General features: G+C 37.2%; 1 protein-coding gene and 1 long non-coding RNA gene across 6 annotated transcripts in view; both read right to left on the reverse strand.

Moving 5' to 3' along the window:
• The window catches only part of LOC134665459 (uncharacterized), a 430,855-nt gene that overhangs the window by 34,713 nt on the left and 380,926 nt on the right, over nt 1-15,216 (reverse strand). The gene's annotated exons all lie outside the window — the stretch shown is intronic.
• Nucleotides 1-15,216, reverse strand: part of LOC134665433 (ankyrin repeat domain-containing protein 29) — a 71,040-nt gene that overhangs the window by 20,545 nt on the left and 35,279 nt on the right. The window contains exon 2 of the mRNA XM_063522404.1: nt 3,082-3,192. Coding sequence (XP_063378474.1) covers nt 3,082-3,192 — 111 coding nt within the window. The remainder of the gene's footprint in view (nt 1-3,081; nt 3,193-15,216) is intronic.

Here is a 15,216-nt window from a genome sequence, read left to right on the forward strand (position 1 = left end):
CTAGTATCGACCAATATAGCTGCAAAAAGAAAGTCTGAACGCATTGTCGGTTGTCAGACGATGGAACAATCGCCATCAGATATCTATAAGTATCCGAGCAGCCAAGGCGCTCACAAATATCTGAACAAAGCCCCTATCAGTTCAGATACCAGTTCAGATATTCTAGTGGCTATGCAATTTTGCAGCTGTGTGTGAATGTGTGAATCCTTCGCACAATAGCTTCACGCGGGACACATAACTTGTACATAATTGCACATAAAGCCTTCGTTAAAGGCTGATTTACACTGCGCCGGGCGCGTTGTGACGCGGTGCTAAAGGCTGATTTACACCGCGGTTATGACAGTTTACGATGCGCGTTAAAGTCATGTTTTGAACGATAGAGCTGTGGAGATCTATCGTCGCCGTCAGATGTATCGGAGCGGCCAACGTGCTCAAAAACATCTTAACACGCACTCTAATGCTCTAGTTTCCTAGGATAGCGGTGCCGTCATAGAGCGGCCGTCTCCATACAAATACTACGACATCCATATTTAAGGCCTGTGCACACCGGCTGCGTGTGCGTGACGTGCACGTGCGCGTGCGGCGTTGTAGTATACAGATCCTTATGAGAGATGGCACACCGCTTGCGTGACGTGCGCGTGTGCGGCTCCAACATTTTAGCGTACGCACACGCGCACGTCACGCACACGCACGCCGGTGTGGCTCGGCCTTTAGCCGTATTATTTAGTATGGAGTCGGCCGCTATATGACGGCACCGCTATCCTAGGAAACTAGAGCATAACGCCCTGACAATAGAGGCGTGATTAGATATTTTTAAGCACTTTGGCCGCACCTATATATCTGATGGCGAGTTGACTGTCATATATGTACAGTATAGTGGCCTTATGAAGCGGATATTATGGCTCCTCTACACGATGGGCCAGCGCCGGCCACTCCAAGGGACGCATTTATGCGTTAGAGGGAGCAAGTGATATTGCTATCTCATTCTACCGCATGGCTGCGTCCCTTGGAGTGGCCGGCGCTGGCCCATCGTGTAGAGGAGCCATTAGGGAGTTCTTGAGAATCTTGAGTTTGCAATACGTGTGTCAATGGAATAGGTATATAGGAACATATTTCTATATTCAACGAATTCTCAAGTTATGACTTCTTTCCTCTAACTAAACAATGATATCAAAATTATCTACGCGGGCACTACTTTGCAAAGATATGTGATCGAAATGTAGTTAATGCTTTTTGTTACAATAGATTATGTATTTGAACGACCCTTGGTAAGCGTTAAAATTAATATTATCCCGAATCAAAGTAAGTATAATTTACTTCACATCCAACTTTACTTATCTTTCAATCTGTCATTCACACTACATCGTTATAGCAAGTCACGGTCCCACGGCACAAGCGAAAGTCATTAAAGCGCCGTAAATAAAAATCCGTTCCATTGTACACTAATATTATAATCCAAACATTACGCAACCGTTACGAAATACATTCCCGCGTCTGATCGGAGCATAGCACGTCATAAGTTCGCGATTAACGCTTTTGTGGGGCCGGTGTGAGGTATAAGCGGCGAGCGGGATAAACATTATTCCCTTAGGCTAGGCTGTCCGGCGGAGCTAGGGTTGCCAGATCGAAATGCGCTATTATCGGGAAACAATATAAATTTTTCGGGATTTTGGGACTTAAGTCGGGAAAAAAAATACATTCAAATTAAAGTAATTGCATTAAAAACAACGATATTTTACATTATTGGCACTACGTCAGCTCGCTCGCTCGACAACAGTTCGGAACTTGAAATTATTGTTTTATAACGTGAAGCTGTTTTTCGGGACAGTTTACACTTTGTCGGGAATCGGGAACACATGCTAAAAATCGGGAGAATCCCGCCAAATCCCGACCATCTGGCAACCCTAAGCGGAGCGGAGATTACAACAGATAAAATTTGTCTGGTTTAAAGAGTTGCTCAAATCCTCGTTCTATAGGCGGGATAAATACGAAATCATTACTTGTCCCGAAAAGAAATAGTAGTTTGTGTTACAAGGGATCACAATGATATATTTCCGTCAAAGGCGTACATTGAATCCTGAATGAAGCGATTCACTACGTTCGGGATTCTATTGTAGAATCCTGAGCGTAATGAGGGATTCAAGTTTTAACGCCCAAGACGAAATAATTTTGATACCTTGTGACACATACTGCTTTTCACATCAACTATGAGGAAAATAAAAAATCTTAGCGTTGACACAATCTGATTTTAACAGATTATTTAACCAAAAAAAATAATGTGCAACAAAATGTAAAAATAGTGTGCTAGAACAGAAAAGTGTTACTTTGATCCCAGGAGGGATCCTGCTAGGAAGCAGGGAGGAAAAGTGCCACTTTGATCCCTCATAGCAGGGCAGAAAAAGCTCTTTTCCGAATAGGTGGTGTGAAAATGTAATTTTCCGTTAAGTTGCAAATATACCATCCATGCTTTTTCGTAACTCAGTGGCAATTTTTTTAGAACAAATGGTGAAATTGCGCTTTTACTTATTGTACAGAAAAAGGAACTATCCATTTTCTAAATTATCGAAATGCGACGAAAAAAATTCAACAACATAATTATGGGCCGATCTTTGGCCCATGACAGCAAGATCGCTGTAGCCTTTCAATTGTAACCTGACTCCTAACGTAGTAAGTACCATGGCTCCAATGAAACGTATCGAAATTTGATAGCGAATGAGAATGAGGTAGAATCTGACCAAGACAAGGCTGCAACGATTTTGATAGCCCACGCTGTGCAAGTGTTATTTATACGTCATGATGTCATAGAAGTTTGACGTTTAAAATAACACTTTGGAGTGCGTGTGCTATCAAAATCGTTGCAGACTTGTCTTAGTCTAACTCTAGGCTGCATATTGTTCTAAGGTAAGATAAGATAAGATAAAAGATAAGATAAGATAATATAAGATTCACCCGTGGGATGCCATGTATGTTACTGCATAACTGCTGGGCAAAGGCCTCCTCCCTCGACCTCCAAGAGGCATCCATTCTCCAGTTTTGAGTTAAATTAAAATTACATATTATTATAATATAATTATAACTTACCCGATCTCTCGAATCGATGTGAACCTTCCCCGTGTCAAGCAGTTGTCTCAGCTTCTCGCAGTCTCCGCGTAACGCCGCTAGATGGAACTGCACATCGGTACGAGATTCTTTCTGTAACAATAAAATATTATCATTATTTTCTGTTATTATGATAAATTGGGATATATTTTTTATACCACATCGTTGGCAAGTGGATGGTATTTTAGGTATTTATAAGTAGGGTAATTCGCCAGTAACTGGCCACCCTAAACATAATAAAAATGAATTCTATTCACCTAATCTTAATCGAGTATTTAAGTTTAAAGATTTGCCTCCGACGTTTCGAGGACGGCGTTGTCCCCGTGGTCTCGGAGAAGACTGATACGACACGCGATTAAGTACCGTTATTGTACAATTTAATAATCATCATCATTCTCTCAGCATACCTCACTGCTTTGTGTACGGCTAGTTTATTCCATAAATCTATCGCTATCTAATTTTTTGGTTTACTAGAAGAGATCCCTTAAATGAATAAGTTAGCCTTTTCAATCCTAATGGTACTTTTGTCTTTTCCTAGTGTGATTTACCTACCTAGACTTAGAACCAAAACGAAAGTTTAGAATTCTAGGCCCCAATAGACAGGCTTTATGAATCACCCTGTATATCTAAGATCGCGTGTGTATCTGCTTATCATCTGACGATAAACTGCAATTAGTCTGCCGTGCCGTTGCCCGTTATATGCGCGCGCGCCGCCGCTATTCGACAAGCGCTCAAGTCATATTCAATGGCTTTAGCATTATGCTATGGGATCCTATATTGTCGCACAATGTTTATTTTTATGTTGTACTATGTTATGTGGATAGTAGACGACAACAATTGGACATTTTGAACAATATTCAAACACCCGAGCTGAGTTTGTAAGCTCTAATTTCTGTTTTCCGAATAAAACGGGAACTAATGGGACTACTGCTTCGCCAGTTATAGGCATTGTGTCAGCGGTGTATTGAGCCAAACCATGCTTTGTTCCAAGCTCTTTGTTTGTTTTAAATTGTATTATTTGTAGTAAAAAGTCAGGCTTGTCCACCAAACGTATTAAAATTCCCAAATGTATAACAGACTAAGATCCAAAAATAAATTTCGACTTTCATTTGTTATTTGAACTTGACAATATTTTCCGGGACTAAGTGGTAGATTGATTTCTAAAAATAGGCGAGAAATTAAATGTTGAAATATCTCTGCAATGAATTAATAAATGCAATGATTTAATACTTAAAATTATTATATTTGTAGCAAATTGCACACAAGATTGGAAAATGCAAATGCGAATGCAAATGATAAAGAATGCGTGCAGAATGGACGTCTGCTGCTGCCGTTATACGCGCTCAAGCATCTCGCTCGCTGGCTGGCTATTTATTACGTAGACTCATATTAGGTAAATATAGCTATAGATACATATACCTTTAAGACGAAACAGGAGCTGAGTTTTAAATATTTTAGGTAAATATACCCGTCTCGCTAACGGAAGCGGCTCCTAAAACTAGTGCGATAAGAACAAGGCGAAAAATCCTGCGTAAAAATCTCAAAAATCGAGGTTTCGTACTCGACTGTTTTCTCTTGCAAAACTTAACCAATCGTAACCAAATTTGTGAAATTTGGAAACTCGGCTTTGTTTTTAATCTATATATATAAATGCAAGTGTCCTGACTGACTGACTGACTGACTGACTGACTGATTCATCAACGCAGAGCCGAAACTACAAAAGCCAGAAAGTTGAAATTTGCACACCAGATTGCATTTATAAAGTGTACAAGAGATAAGAAGCGATTTTGAGAAATTCAACCCCTAAGGGGGTTAAAAAGGGGATGAAAGTTTGTATGGGGTTAAAGTTTTCTTTTAAGCTAGGAATTTAAAACTTCGTAAAAAGATATGTCATTAAAATACAAGAAAACTAATTACAGCGTTTTTGAAAATTCATCTCCTAAGGTGGTGAAAAGGGGGTTGAAAGTTTGTATGGAAATCAAAATTTTTTTCGAGTGGTGGACTTGAATCTTTTTATTTAGGGATATTATTAGAAGACAGGAAAAGTAATTTCAGCGTTTTGTAAAATTCATCCCCTAACAGGGTTAAAAAGGGGTTGAAAATTTTAATCCATTACAAATGCATTGAAACTTCTTAGAAAGGCATAACAGCCGATTACAAAAAAAAAGTGATTGCAACGTTTTTGGAAATTCAACCCCTAAGGGGGTTAAAAAGGGGATGAAAGTTCGTCTTCGGGTGCAAATTTTATTTTAAGCTAGGAACTTGAAACTTTGTAAAAATGTATTAAATTCAAATACAAGAAAACTAATTTCAGCGTTTTAGAAAATTCATCCCCCAAGATGGTGAAAAAGGGGTTGAAAGTTTGTATGGATATCAAAATTATTTTCGAGCGCGGGACTTGAGTCTTTGTATTTGGGGATATTATTAGAAGACAATAAAAGTAATTTCAGCGTTTTGTAAAATTCATCTCCTAACAGGGTTAAAAAGGGGATGAAAGTTTGTATGGGGTTGAAGTTTTCTTTTGAGCTAGGAATTTGAAACTTCGTTAAAAGATATATTATTAAAATACAAGAAAACTCATTTCAGCGTTTTTGAAAATACATCCCCTATGGTGGTGAAAAAGGGGTTGAAAGTTTGTATGGATATCAAAATTATTTTCGAGCGCGGGACTTGAGTCTTTGTATTTGGGGATATTATTAGAAGACAATAAAAGTAATTTCAGCGTTTTGTAAAATTCATCTCCTAACAGGGTTAAAAAGGGGATGAAATTTTGTATGGGGTTGAATTTTTTTTTGAGCTAGGAATTTGAAACTTCGTTAAAAGATATATTATTAAAATACAAGAAAACTAATTTCAGCGTTCTTGAAAATTCATCCCCTAAGATGGTGAAAAAGGGGTTGAAAGTTTGTATGGATATCAAAATTTTTTTCGAGCGCGGAACTTGAATCTTTATATTTGGGGATATTGTTAGAAGGCAATAAAAGTAATTTCAGCGTTTTGTAAAATTCATCCCCTAACAGGGTTAAAAAGGGGTTGAAAATTTTAATCCATTACTAATGCTTTGAAAATTCTTAGGAAGGCATAATAGCCTATTACAAAACAAAGTAATTGCAACGTTCTTGGAATTTCAACCCCTAAGGGGGTTAAAAAGGGGATGAAAGTTTGTCTTCAGGTGCAAATTTTATTTGAAGCTAGGAACTTGAAACTTTGTAAAAAGGTATTAAATTAAAATAAATTCATCCCCTATGGTGGTGAAAACGGGATTGAAAGTTTGTATGGATATCATACATTTTTTCGAGCGCGGGATTTGAATCTTTGTATTTGGGGATATTATTAGAAGACAATAAAAGTGATTTCAGCGATTTGTAAAATTCATCCCCTAACAGGGTTAAAATGGGGTTCAAAGTTTGAATCCATTACAAATGCTTTGAAACTTCTTAGAAAGACATAAATAGCCGATTACAAAAAAAAAGTAAGTAATTGCAACGTTTTAGGAAATTCTACCCCTAAGGGGGTTAAAAAGGGGGTGAAAGTTCGTCTTGGGGTGTAAATTTAATTTTAAGCTAGGAACTTGAACTTTTTGCAAAAAAAAGGTATTAAAATAAAAAACATGAAAACTAATTCAAGCATTTTTGAAAAATATACCTCAAGGTGGTGAGAAAGAGGTTGAAAGTTTGTATGGAGATCAGATATTTTTTGAGTGCGGAACTTTAATCTTTGTATAAGGGCATAGATACCTATTATGAGAATACAAGAAAAGTAATTTCAGCAACCAACATCAAAATCCACTTGAAATAAAACTTCATACAACTTGCTAAAAAAGAAAAGTACTTAATTTCAACATTGCTTGGATATGAAAATTATAGGTACTAAAGATGTAAAATGTTGAAAATAAGATTCCACGCGGACGAAGTCGCGGGCAACAGCTAGTATTAAGTAATTGTAATTTTAATTTTGACCTTAATTTAAATTATTGTTCTCGATCTCAATTTTAATTTTAAACGTATTTGTAATTTTAGTTCGACATGCAAAGAAGCTTTTGTTTTAATTTTCACATATAATTGCATATTTAAATTTAAGTTTAATTTTGATTTCAACTTTAACTGTATAATTCTAATTTTATTTTGACATGTAAATGGGCTTTATGAATAAATGAGTATGAGTATTAGTATTATTTTTGTTTTTAAGCATTATTGAAGGTTCAGGTCGACAAATCATACCACAGTTTATCTGTATTTCTATCGGCTTCTGCCGATCCTGCATCGATAGGCGTGGGACTCCTTTCCCCACTAATGTGACAGAGAGAGAGGAAGGCAACGAGATTTCTTTCTCATGTTCGCTACAGCAGCGGTATCATGGTCGCATTTTTATCACTTGTCAATTGTCAAGCAATGCGTCACTTTTGCACTTACAATACTTACATATTTGTTAGAACGTGACAGGCGTGATCACAAATGATTAAGTGCCGATCATCTTATGGCTCCTCTACACGATGGGCCAACGCCGGCCACTCCAAGGGACGCAGCCATGCGGTAGAATGAGATAGCAATATCACTTGCTCCCTCTAACGCATAAATGCGTCCCTTGGAGTGGCCGGCGCTGGCCCATCATGTAGAGGAGCCATTAGCCCTACAGGCCTCCTTGATTGTGCATACATATGTAGATGCGAAATGTCAGTTTCCATAGTACAGTAACGTCGCAACAGTAGTGCAGCTGTCGTTGGAAATGGACTGTCACCTTAATGGTAACATTCCATTTCTAACCGCAGCTGCACTACCGGTACTGAACGCGTCGCTGTCATTGTCAATTTCCATAGTAAAATTGACAGTTAGTGCAGCTGTCGTTGGAAATGGACTGTCACCTTAAGACACAGGACGTGAATTTCGAAATGATAAAATTCGTTGTATAAGTGTAAAGTTTAAATAAATAGGTACTAAAGTAGAATCTGACAACATCGGTTTTCTCATAAAACAAACAAATAATTATGTATTTTCTTTACCATGAAGTTTTTTTCCACTCATTTTTATGAGATATCTCGAATAGTCGAGATCCCATCAATAATCAATAATGAACATTATATTTCATAGGTTGGTATGATTGATCGACGAAGTTAGAAATGGATCAGTTATACATTTACGGTAATTTTATCGTACCGTCGAATTACGATGAGTGATGACTTATCCACTGAATTATTTGCACGCTATATTATATATCTGTGTCCCTAGTGAAAAAAGGTATAAGTCTCGGGAAGCGCGGTTTTAAATGGGTATAAGTTCCAAGTAACACCTATGCCCTTTTACTCCTAGGCTGCGTGAGAGTTGTACCCTTTTTCACTAGGGCCACAGATTTGTATACGAAGGCATTTATGAACAAAATGATAAATAGCTATCCTAACAACTAAAATAAAATATGCTTGTACGTTGAATTCTTTATGTAGGTACCTTCGTACATCCATTTATACCACTTCTCCCCTACCCTACTTTTATTGTAGTATTTGTAGTGCACGTTTCCTAAAAAACCAAGTGCGAGTCGGACTTGGCCGGTTTTCTACGCATGAAGCACGAAGGGTTCCTTACCATTATGCAAAAAACGGCAAAAGAATCACGTTTGTTGCATGGGAGGATTTGTTGTTACAGCGACAACAGAAATACATCATCTGTGAAAATTTCACGGTTCATGAGATACAGCCTGGTGACAGACAGACGGACGGACAGCGGAGTCTTAGTAATAGGGTCCCGTTTTTACCCTTTGGGCATAGTCTAATAAAACATGGTCTTCTCTTCCCAGAGTGACATAAGTCTACGTCACAATAAAATTGCCACTTTATATAGCGCTATCGCATATTATCAGCGCTCGTAGGCTTGTGTCAGTCACGTGACCACGAAAAGACGGGAAGAGATTACCAGGCGGACTGCCGGATTCGAACTATAGGATACGTCAATTAATAGATCTGGAAACGATATGGATTAGATATGTCAGTGTCAAATGTGACGTTTCTTCAAACAAATACGTCACTTTTGACACTGACATATCTAATCCATATCGTTTCCAGATCTATTAATTGACGTATCTTAAAGTTAGAATCGGGCCGGGAGTATATTATTATACCATGCCCTTTGGGTACGGAACCCTAAAAAAGCGACACTCCCGTCGGTAAAGTGGAAATCGTACTTCATTGAAACGACGTTCGTCCATGTTCGAATTATAACAAAGAAACCTTTGATCTCCCAAATTAAAATCTCTTTTCAAAACGCTTGCTTTGAACATGAGAGCTGGAATAGGAAAATCATTTAATTGTATACCTTGTTTTGTAAAGAATATAGTAGATAGTTGAATGAATTTACATGTGGTGCTAAGTTTTAACTATTTACTTAATCGAAGAAAATAAGGTAAAATAAAACCCCGGGCTGGTACCTAATATGTATATTTTTAATATCGAAATGTTCAACTTACCATGTAAAATTTCATTGAAATTAATCAAGCTACATAGTTCAATCTAAAATCACTGTGTATTTAAAAAAATCTCATAAAGTAAGATTATCTTTTAAATCATACAAGTATTTATAAAAAATAAAGAACTCACAGTTCAATCTTATATTTTGCCAAATTTTTGATGTTTATAGTAAAGTTCGAATCAGACCGCTAGTCCAACCGATCGATCATTTCAGTAGGTAACTATTAGGTACTTACACAATTATTCCAATAGAGTATAGAGAAGAGTAGGCCAATAGAACTGTTATTTTAGTATCGCAGATATAAAAAAGAAAACAGGAGTTTGACCTATCATTTAATTAAATATCTCACTCAGAATTCGCAACACGTGGCACCTTCCCGGGGTGAATGCTCTGATCTCCGGGCGTTGCTAGTCAACCCCTAGTTGAGAGCAGGTACGTTGGTAAACAAGGGGTGACAGCAACAGAGCAACACTCTTAACTGTCTATCGGTGGACCTTATGCCTTTTGTAATATGGTTCACGAACTGTCAGTTAACAGTCTGGGCGATGGTACGATACAATGTTGCGGGGGGGTTACGCTTTTCATTTAGATTTGGGTTGCACATTAAATGATAATGATAAATCAAGGTAATTGAATATAATTCGCGTTAGACCCGTCTATAATGTGAGTTAAAATGATAATTAATCAGCATACCCATTTGGCCCATTGCAGAAGCACAGTTTGAATCAGAATTTCTGAATATTTTAATAGCTCAATTTCTATGATTTCACCTCGCAAAATATGGCTAATGGCTGATTTAGACGATGCGTGTTCACATGTTTGTGTAATTAAATATATGGCTAAGGGTTGAAGAACACCTGTAGAATGTTTGAACCTTTGAAGCTTTTGAAACCTTTGAAGAATGTTTAGATAATTTTAGACTTGACCGTACAAAGCTGAGATGTCCGGAAACGTGCGCACGCGCATTAACGTACGTTTTTCACTCGGCAACGACACGCAAATAGAAAGCTTCCGCGCAGATCAATCATCTGAAACAACGCTTTGTTTTACGACTTCTGATTTACAGCTGAATGTTGAGTCTTAAGGCTCCTCTTCACGTTGGGCCAACGCCAACGCCAACGAGAGACGCAGCCATGCGGTAGAATGAGATAGCAATATCACTTGCTCCCTCTAACGCATAAATGCGTCCCTCGTTGCCGTTGGCGTTGGCCCAACGTGAAGAGGAGCCTTTAGGAATGTGTAGTCCAACTTAAGGTGGCCACTGACACAACAGTCCAAATAGCGTGGCTGCAATTCAAAATCGGTCCGTGAATGTCAAAAAGTATGTTTAATATTAGGATGCCGTCCATTTGGATGAATGCATTGTAACGGCACCCATTTGGAAGGCTCGTCAGTGGCCTGCTTTAGAGTGAGACGCAATGCACATTGGTCAAAGAAATTGTACAGCTGGAAATTTCTTTGACCAATGTGCATTGCGTCTCACTCTCTCATTAAGCAAAATGTGAGTCGCAAATACACATTGGACAAAGATATTGGACAGAGTTTAAAGTATAAAATTGGACAGATGGAATACCAGAATCAATCGCCATCAAATAGTTAGGTACAGTCGATATATCGGAGCGCCCACAAATCTTATTGACATTTCGCAAGCATTGCAAGGTTAAATGCAACAAATCACATGCGATTTTCGTTACATTGCCGACTAGGAAGTTAGATTATTTAATCAATCGCAATGAATTTAACACAATTATAGTTTAAAACGAACTCGCCTATTATAAAACGTATTTTCTTTTGTTAAAAATTAAGCGATAAAAATAATTTAAACTAGGTTTACATTTTGTAATTCTTAATTCATATTATTAAATAACATTTTCATAAAATATGACCCTAAATCGTAAGTAATAAATTAAAGTCCTTAATTGCGATATTAACGTCACACTTTAAGCTACTAAAGTATTTTAAATCGCGAAAACATGTACTTTAACTCCATCTAGTAAATCCTCGGACGGAAATAGAAAAAAAAAAATCTCGCTTGGCTACTTTTTGCTGCCCAAGCCACGAAGTTCGATGATCTTAAAAATAAACACTGTCTTGATAAACAACTTACTGGAAAACGTTACGTGTAACTTTTATGTTTTTGTTAAAAATGTTAAAGAACCGAACGATGAGTGTCTTCAAAAGGGCTTATTTTTGTGTGGTTTCCATAAAGATATATAAGCTCTTTTAAAAAGACACTCCTGAAATGTCCAAACTCCAAAGTCACATTTGTGGAAAAAAATTGAACACCTAATTGCTAGGTATGTGAATACCTACTCTTATTCACGCTCTCGTGTGTAGGTACTGTAGGTACAGTCGCCATCAGATATATCGGAGCGGCCAAGGCGCTCACTAATATCTGAACACTCCTCTTTTGTCAAGGCGCTATAGTGCGTGTTCAGATATTTTGAGCACCTCGGCCGCTGCGATATATCAGATGTCGACTGTACTCGTATTGTGTGGTATTTCGTACACATTAAAAATACCTAAGCATAATTATTTTTTCGCGGACTTCACGAATTCTGCAAACTTATATGGAATGTTATCGTGTTATATTATAGGCTGATGAGGTCACACTGGTGTGTTATTTCTAGAATGACTAAGAGTTATTCGAACATTATATCCATCCGGGATTTTGGACTATATTTGATTACATTGCCTACACTAAAGTTTTCCACTGATATAACTATACCAACTATTGTTCTCTGTCAATCGCATGTCATTTATCCAATGAAACCACAGTATTAGTGAATATACACAATGCCTAATTTACCCCATTGACTGACGCCATAGCGCACAATACAATGAAAGTGAGCATAATACTTGTTTACTATGCGTACCGCAAAAACTTATAAAGCGAAAGTTTTTACGTTCAGTAGCTTTAAGTTACCGATTGTTATTGTTCGGTTTAGGGTTCTGCAATGACTTGGACGAAACGACCGTTACAGTATTAACTGAGGAAATAATACCTTTATAAATAATTTAGCCAATTTTTAGTTTATACGTAAGTAGAGATTCAAGAGAGTGTTGTGTGATTGTGTTGTGTGTTCATGAAACTTGAAGTGTTTTTTTGTAAAGTATGAGTTTTAGCCGAAATAACAAAACACGTGTTCATTACTTTTTCATGTTTTCCAACCATTAACCAGTAATGGATTTGGTCACTTTTCAGTACTTCGGAGGGTAATTCCTCCCATAAGGTAAGAAAAAAACGTCTCTGTTAGACTACTCTTTAACATTAATAAAAATAAATCAAATCGGAGCCGGACAGTAACATATTTTATGTTTCCTTGTAAGTAGTTACTTACCCAACGCATCATCAAAATAAATATATTAAGTAGTTTTAGGTATTTATTCTTTTACATATTGTACACTAACATAGATATGGGTAGTTAAATTATATTTTTTGTACTAACTCTATGAGGAATTTGTGCCTGAAATATATAATCTCAATTTCAATTGCTGACTGTACATACGTACGGAACACAAATTTTAAAAGCCACTCGTACTTGTCATATTCAAACTCAGCGCGAAGCAGTAGGTACATTCATTCATCGCTTTTTTTTGCTTCAAGTAGTAAACAACTCTCTATTTCGTTGCCGTTTCGACAGCGTCCGATCCGTTAGGACTGATTTCGGTTGAGTAATGTTATGCAATTAGTGGAATTGTGTTATTAGGACAAATTAATTTGTATAGTTCTTGGATTGAGGGTACGAGGAGTTAATGAAGTTAGACTTTAGTGTCATAATAATTTACTCTATTTTTTGACAGTTTATAATAATAATACTGGAACGTTTTTGTTGTATTAAATTGAATTTTCATATTACCTACGCAATTACTTAACTTTAGAAATATTACTTAAAACCCCTTGCTTGTGCTACAAGGCCCGCCGTGTAGAAGTCTTCTTTTTGGAAATCGGTCAAAATGTACCATACAAGTATTACCTGGATGGTACTTATGTACATACTTCGCTAAAACCGGCTTAGTATATAGTTTCAATAGAACAATAATAGCTACTTGTTCATACGTAGGTATTTGTTTTTTTTTAAAGAGCCTATAAAGTGTCCCACTGTTGACTTAATATTATTATATGGGCCCCACGGTACTCGTGTGAAAAGCAGCTAAAAGTTAAAAATTTGTGAACTAGGGCATTGCAAGTTATAACTAGGATTTCAAGTCAAGGACATTATAATGTTGAAGGCAAGCCAAATTGTAGAATCAATACTGCGGTAGAAGGTTTCAAATTTTACCCACTTATTTTGAAGACCAATGATTTTGGACTTTTTAATTGTAGAGAATACCTTGAAATACTTCTCTTCTTCTACTGTCATTACTTTAAAATTTTCACTAGTGGGGCTAAACTTGCCAATTTACAGTAAGGTCAGTGTCAGTAATGTCAGTTGTTTTACTCAAACGTATCGACTCAGTGTAAACGTACCCTTATTGTGATACCAGCTAATTTACCTACATTATGTTAAGATATTTATTATGCGTATGAAAGCCAATATCACACGCTTCAAGTTAGTTTGCGTTAGAAAGCCGCTGTTTACGCCTCTTTCCTTTTTAGGGTTCCGTACCCAAAGGGTAAAACGGGACCCTATTACTAAGACTTCGCTGTCCGTCCGTCCGTCCGTCCGTCCGTCCGTCTGTCACCAGGCTGTATCTCACGAACCGTGATAGCTAGACAGTTGAAATTTTCACAGATGATGTATTTCTGTTGCCGCTATAACAACAAATACTAAAAACAGAATAAAATAAAGATTTAAATGGGGCTCCCATACAACAAACGTGATTTTTGACCAAAGTTAAGCAACGTCGGGAGGGGTCAGTACTTGGATGGATGACCGTTTTTTTTTTTTGCTTTTTGTTTTTTTTTTCATTGTGGTACGGAACCCTTCGTGCGCGAGTCCGACTCGCACTTGCCCGGTTTTTTGTGAGGTAATGTTGGGTAATGACCATGCTATATGTGATGGCTTGTCACTTGTGTCTTGTTTATAAACGAGGTTTATCTTTTCATAGATACTGCAAATCGACAGCGAGTGAAAAGTTCCATCGGCCGCGTTGACAGCAAAATTTTTCGAAAATATTTTTTTCATGAATTGTAAACCAGATGTAATATTATAACTTACGGCCCAATCCGAACAATGCTTATAATATCACAGCGACACGATACAGATCCGTCAGTGTAAAGTGACGTTTTTGGTTGATGAAATGTCACTTTTGATACTGACAGATCGGTTTAATTTTAACTTAGAATAATTTAATAGTTTCATTATATTTCTGCATGAGATGGGTTTATTTTGTAACGAAATAAAAACATTTTTTGTAGCCTAAAACTTAAGTAAACCTAACTTGTTTCCTTTTTGTGTGATTAAATCTTTGGACTTAATAATCTTCTTATGCACGCAACATCTCCTTCATAAATTGTTTCGCCACAGGAATGTTATCAGCTTATCTCGATCAAACAAACATGCGATGCGCAGGAGACACTTTCTCCAATAGTACAGTCATTATATCCAAAAAACCGACCCTACCCGTGAATAATTAGTTCTTGGATTTTTTTTTCGTAGGTCCCTCGGGGGGGTCACTGGGAGTGTAAATTCAAAAAGTAGGCTTAATCAGGCTCCTG

Source organism: Cydia fagiglandana, chromosome 6, assembly GCF_963556715.1.
Source record: "Cydia fagiglandana chromosome 6, ilCydFagi1.1, whole genome shotgun sequence".
Lineage (NCBI taxonomy): Eukaryota > Metazoa > Arthropoda > Insecta > Lepidoptera > Tortricidae > Cydia > Cydia fagiglandana.